General features: G+C 43.8%; 1 protein-coding gene across 1 annotated transcript in view; it reads right to left on the bottom strand.

The window, feature by feature from the left end:
* The window catches only part of LOC107114770 (GMP reductase 1), a 35,574-nt gene that overhangs the window by 20,682 nt on the left and 8,528 nt on the right, over window positions 1-6,364 (bottom strand). The window contains exons 3-4 of the mRNA XM_015416360.1: window positions 5,916-5,999; window positions 1,987-2,160 (exon numbers count right to left, since the gene is read on the bottom strand). Coding sequence (XP_015271846.1) covers window positions 1,987-2,160; window positions 5,916-5,999 — 258 coding nt within the window. The remainder of the gene's footprint in view (window positions 1-1,986; window positions 2,161-5,915; window positions 6,000-6,364) is intronic.

Raw genomic sequence — 6,364 nt, 5'->3', positions numbered from 1 at the left:
CAAAGTGACTGTGGTGCTTCTCCTTCGACAAAAGTGATGGGGAAAAGCGACGGAGAAAAACAAAGGCAGTGGGAAAACAACCAAAACCCCAGGAAAGTAGTCCGAACAAACAGCCGGCAATGAAACCAAGAGTTAGGTGCCGATCACACGGCTATCCTGCAGCGTGGCAAAGAAGTGTCATGGCGCGATCACACTGGCAATCGCTAGGCGCCACTTCCGTGGCAAACGGAAATTTTTTTCCCCTCACCACAGTGTGCGCCTGTGCCGGTGGGCGTTTGTGCGCATCCTGTGGAGACTTAAAAAAACAAAACCCATCCAGTTTGCGACGGGACATGGGCGGGCGCTGGATGCCACGGGATTCCAGTGGAAGCGCGATCAGACACCCACCCTTGCCCCGCGTTTTCCGGAAACAAGCACATCGTATGTACTAGTTTTTTACTCTGTATCTTCGGCAAGAAGCCACGGGTTAGCCACGGGTGCACTACACTTCCCAGATGTTGCAGTGTGATTGTGCCCGGAAAATCTGCCTATCATCGGTATCTTTAGCGTGGCCAATGCTCTCTCTCTCTCTGTCTCTGACAAATTCACACTCTCTCATTGGCTGGAAACTCTAGAGATCTGCACACACAGTGGGGAATCAGGGATGGGCTGTGAGACGCGGAGGGAAAAGCTGGAAGCCATTTGCCACAAAGGTCTGCAGTTCATCTAACTGCAACGCCTGTATGTGCTTATAGATATTTTCCAGATGGCTTTTAAAAAAAAAAAACCATTGTGACCCAACTTGAGTCCCTTTATAGGTTAAAAGTGCCATCTCGACCCTGGGATCACTGGGTGATCTTGGTCAAGGATGTAGTTTTGAATGCTTTGCCGTTTGCAATATCTGAGCAAGGCTGTTAGCAAGAGGACATTTTGGAGGACATTAATTCATACAGTCACCGCCACAGGCCTGAAGCGACTTCATGGCACTAAACAAACACGTGGCCATTTCCCCTGGCAACTTCTGAAACTGCTCTGAAACTCTCTTGAGGTTTTCTGGTGGGTTTTTTTTAAAAAAAGCTTTGCAATTCAACAAGAGAAGGCTGCCAAAGAGTAACGCAACGAACAGCCCCTGAGTCGGCTTGCTGGATCATGGCCCTTCTCTCCTCCTAATCTAGGCTCCCCATCTGTCCAATGAGAATGACAGCAACTAACGTTGTTTCTATAACAATAAATATAAGGAAGTCAGTGATGGAGATATAATGGCATGACAACGGAGAAAGAAGTACAAAGAGCTCGTGCTTTTTCTTCAGACAAACTCAATCGGATATAAATGGCTACTTCCAGAAGGCGTCACTTTAAAGATCAAAGACAAAAAAGAAAAGATTGACTCTGTTCTGAAAGCTCAAGAATTTCTAAGGGTTCAGCTGGGAAGATCAGAGGACGGGAAAAAAGAAGAGGACAGCAAGTCTAGTGGCGAGCTGGACTCGGGTTCTTCCGGAGAGGACTCTCTGACAGAGCAAGGGGCAGCTGCCCCAAAAAGTCCTTATAAGCTGCGGAAGAGACGAGGAAAGGAGAAGTGAAGGCTGAAGGACTCTGAATTGTGCCTTTGAGAACTCTGAAAGGGGATGATTGGGGGGGTACTGTTTCTAGACAGTTAAATTTAAGAGTTAAAGAAAAAGAAAAGTAATACAAATGTTTGACTCAGTTTATAATAATCTACGTGAAGTGAAGATTTGTTGTAACTAAGCTAGTGAGGATCTCCTCTCTTGGGTTTTTAGTTAGTAGTGGGTTCTTTGCTTTATCCTATATATGTAGTCCCCCTTCCCCTTTTTCTGTAGTAGTTTTGTAGTCTTACAAAAAATAATAAAAAATCCCCCCCGGGGGCTCAAAAAAAAAAAAAAAGAGAGAGATAATGGCATGCAGTCACTGGAATCAATGAAACCTGTCACCAAATGGCAACCCCATCCACCTCCCCCCCCCCACCCACTTTTCTCTCATTGTACCTACCATGATGGTGTGATTTGGGAAGCTGGCATGGACAGATTTCACGAACTCCACAAAATGTTCTGAATAACCATTGGCCACGTCCAAACAAATGTACTTGATAAGTGGAATAGCCTCTATGACCTTTGTCAGTTTTTCAAAGTCGGCCACTCCACTGCCTGAGCTCACAGCTACATGCTGGAAGGAAGGAAGGAAGGAAGGAAGATCAGTAACTGCTGACATCAAAGATGTTAAGAATATTCTCTATTTGCAGGAGAAATATATTCAGACTATCACCCAAGGTTACAGCTACACTTGCCGGTTAGCTGTAAGGACTAGAAAGCTCCTAGTGAAAGACGAACAGATGTAATTTGTTACAGGACTTAACAGGTTTTACACGCATGCTGTATTTGATATTCATTGTATATATTTCATTTATGCTTGTGGTCGTATGAATTTAGTTCGAGTTAGTTTGACTGTTGTATTAGAGTGCTGGCTTTTTGCTGTGAATAAATTTGTTTGTTTATTCAGGCTATCTAATACAAACATCAAACTGTGGGTGGGGGAGACGCTGGGCTTTTCCACATTGTCATTTTCCTCACTTGTGACTTCCTGTTTCTTCGGGGGTGGGGGGCTGTCACACTAGTGTTTTGCTCGTTCTAGTGGTCTATTCAATATTATATCAGTTTATGCCTATGCATATCTCCCTGCAGAGTTAAACTGCAGGGTTTTATACCAGACGTAAACCAATGTAATAGTGAATCAACCACTAGGGGAAGCAAAACACATACAGAACAGGAAACAACACCCCCCCCCACAAAAAAAGAAACAGGAACTTACAAGCCAGAAAACGGAGAATGTGCAAACGTCCAGGGAGAGAGCAGTTGTTGTTGTTTTCAAAACAATACAGTAGCAGAGAAACCAGGACACAAAAACTTAGGGCAGGGTATAGTCTTGGACAGAGCTATTTTTGGGCAGTTGGCCACACCCAGCAGGAACTCATTAGCATAACAGGCCACACCCAGCAGTAGAAAGTCATTAGAATTGGCTACATAAGGGGTGTGTAGCCTAACATGCAAAGGAGTTCCTGCAACAAAAAAAAGCCCTGGGTTTTGACAACAAACAAGGTAAACAGAATAAGAAGCAAAAGGTGGGTGTGGCTGGATGACCACACTTCTGGTAACATGGGAATGCGGCCTAATATGCTAATGAGCTGTGCAATCAGGGGTGTGGCCTAATATGCTAATGAGTTCCTGGTGCTGGGTGTGGCCTATTATGCTAATGCGTTCCTGCTGGACTTTTTCTACAAAAAAGCCCTGGTCTTGGAACTGTGGGTTAACATCATTCCCAGCTATACTGTGTCAGACAAAGCATGAATCATTATTTCCTCCGGAGCAGTCAGAATGAATACATCTATATAACAGTTTCTTCAAAAGTGATTATGTCTTTCCCATTTAGGATATTTCCATTTTTTGGGGGGGACCCCTCATTGCTTCATTGATGCCTGTAAATAAGAAATTCCTCGTGGTTTCTGTCATACCCACAAAATCTTTCTTGATAATGGGTTCTTTTGCTGCTTCCTAAAAACATTGTTTTGGATACTGTACATTATTTTCTGTTTGGTCTTTCAAGCATTTCAGTGTCTATGAGATGTTTTGGTACCCTGTAGAAAACAAAGCTATTGTCTATCCATTTTTTGTCATGCCAGCTATCTCCACAGAACCACTTTTTGCTGGCCTGACTAGATGTTATTGACACGTTAAGTATTATTTTTGTTTGGTTTCGTATTGGGGCAAAGAGGACACAACATCGGCGACGAAGGTCAAGGCCTCCGTTTGCTGCTGGTAAGTCTCTTCCCCCTCCCCCATCAAGTACCTGGCAACCCTATCATGTATGCCTGGGTTCCTTGGAAAGAGATGGGATAAAACTGTATAAATAGATAAAAGCTACCGTTTGGAACAATTTATACCAGTGTTCCCTCTAAGCTGAGTTAGTGTGAGCTAGCTCACAGTTTTTTAGCCTCCAGCTCACACATTTTGGTCTAAGCTCAGGAAGGAAGGCTCCAGAGCAAACTAATTTATGCCGTAGCCAAATTGCTGGCTCACAACTTTCATGCCAGTAGCTCACAAAGTAGAAGTTTTGCTCACAAGCCTCCCCAGCTTAGAGGGAACATTGATTTATACATTTCTGCAAGATTCTTCTAACAGTTCAGCACTTACTTGATTAAGTGCTAATCAGTGTGCCCTCTAAGCTGAGTTAGTGTGAGCTAGCTCACAGTTTTTTAGCCTCCAGCTCACACGTTTTTGTCTTAGGAAGGAGGGTTCCAGAGCAAACTTAATTTACGCAGTAGCCAAATCCCTTGCTCACCACTTTAATGCCAGTAACTCACAAAGTAGAATTTTTGCTCACAAGACTCCACAGCTTAGAGGGAGCGTTGGTGCTGATTCCTGATCTTAAAATAAAGCTCAGTACCCTTTTGGGGAAACTATCCCAGGGAAGAATCAGCTCATTATTTCCTGGGAGAAGAAATCCATGCTGAAAGGGGTTGAACATCCAGCCCACGTGGAGATAAAGTGATCAGGCTGTAAGACAATCTAGTGGCACCTTAAAGGCTAATAACACTGGCACCTTAAAGGCTAATAACACTGATCCCGGTGTGAGCTGTCATGATTCAGAGCCTACTTATCCCACGTATCTCTGTGACAGCGCATGAAAATCTGGAACAGAGGAAAGCGAAAATATTTTCTGATTGTCTGAGTCCATAAAATGGAAGAGTGTATTTTGTGTAACTTCTGTCTTTTGAGTTTTTAAAAAAGATCCATAGTACAGCCAGGAATGACTCCAGGCATATCAGTTCTTCCTTGTAGTTAATCTAGGTTGGCCATTCCCTGTTGCCTTGCAAAAACCCACAGCGTTTTTCTTACCACTTTCCAAACAGTATTGCTGGTGTGACCTTGGGTCAGTCACAAGTTTTCTCAGAGCTGTTCTTGATTTGAATGAGTAGCTGTAACTGCTGACCACTCTGATCATCCATTATGCATAATCAGGGCTCTTTTTGTAGAAAAAGCCCAGCAGGAACTCATTAGCATAATAGGCCACACCCAACAGCAGGAACTCATTAGCATATTGGGCCACACCCCTGACAGCACAGCTCATTAGCACATTAGGCCGCACCCCCTTACTGTTCTAGTTCCTGTCTCCACAAGAATTGTCACAGAGATACGTGGGATTATTACAAATCCTACATCAAATGCTTGTTCACCGAATTTGTATTGACTTAACACAGTCATGTATTGATCCACTATAGCATTTCCTTATCCCACTCTCCAAAGTCCCTGAAACACAGCCATCGCTATTAATCTTACTGACAACATTCTGTTCAAAATCTCCCACCTTTTCTCTCAGAATGTTTATGTTCCATGAGAGACCGTCAAACTCACTTTATTATCAGAAGCTTGGTTAACACCACACACCAGTGTTCCCTCTAAGTTTTAGAGTCTTGTGAGCAAAAATTCTACTTTGTGAGTTACTGGCATTAAAGTGGTGAGCGAGCAATTTGGCTACTGCATAAATCAAGTTTGCTTTGGAGCCATCCTTTCTGAGCTAAAACAAAAACGTGTGAACCGGAGGCTAAAAAACTGTGAGCTAGCTCACACTGACTGCGTCCCTACTCTTCTCCACATTTGCTACAGTTAAACTCCCATGCTTTTTTCTTTCTACAAAAAATAAAACTTTATTAAAATATCTGCAAGCTAACTTCCCCTGCCCGGTTGAGCCCAAAGCACTTCACGGAATGTGATTCCGTATCCACGTGCCCTACACCAAGCACAAAATTGTTTTATGACCCGAAAGCTGCCCCCTCACAGTTGTAACTGATCCAGTTTCCCTAAATTCCAAGGAATGCACAGATGAAGCACTAATGGCACTTAATAATTAACTGTCTGAAAATGTACCTCAAGGCATTCTGGGTGACTGCTTGCAAACAGCTTCCACTCTTCCAGAGAGTAATGCTTGTGTACGGCGGTGAACATTGCGTGCTAAAAATAAACAAGCAAACCAATATTACTATCATACTATGTACTGTCTCCATCAGCCAGCTGGCAGCAAGCCCATACAGTGCAGAAGGGGGCCTGGCAGGACATCCCAGGGCTCTCTGCCCAGCAACAAGCCACTGTAAGCCTCCCCCAGGCAACTGCGACCCAGGAACCAAAAGTACGGTCAAGGGCAACTTCTAGCCCCTCCACTCTGATCTGTGCTACTGCTAGCCAAATACTTATGACAGAAGAAGAAGAAGAAGAAGAAGAAGAAGAAGAAGAAGAAGAAGAAGAAGAAGAAGAAGAAGAAGAAGAAGAAGAAGAAGAAGAAGAAGAAGAGGAGGAGGAGGAGGAGGAGGAGGAGGAGG

The sequence above is a fragment of the Gekko japonicus genome, unplaced genomic scaffold (assembly GCF_001447785.1).
Source record: "Gekko japonicus isolate JY-2015 unplaced genomic scaffold, Gekko_japonicus_V1.1 scaffold1235, whole genome shotgun sequence".
NCBI classification, from domain to species: Eukaryota; Metazoa; Chordata; class Lepidosauria; order Squamata; family Gekkonidae; genus Gekko; species Gekko japonicus.
This window is presented reverse-complemented; position numbering and strand designations above follow the sequence as displayed.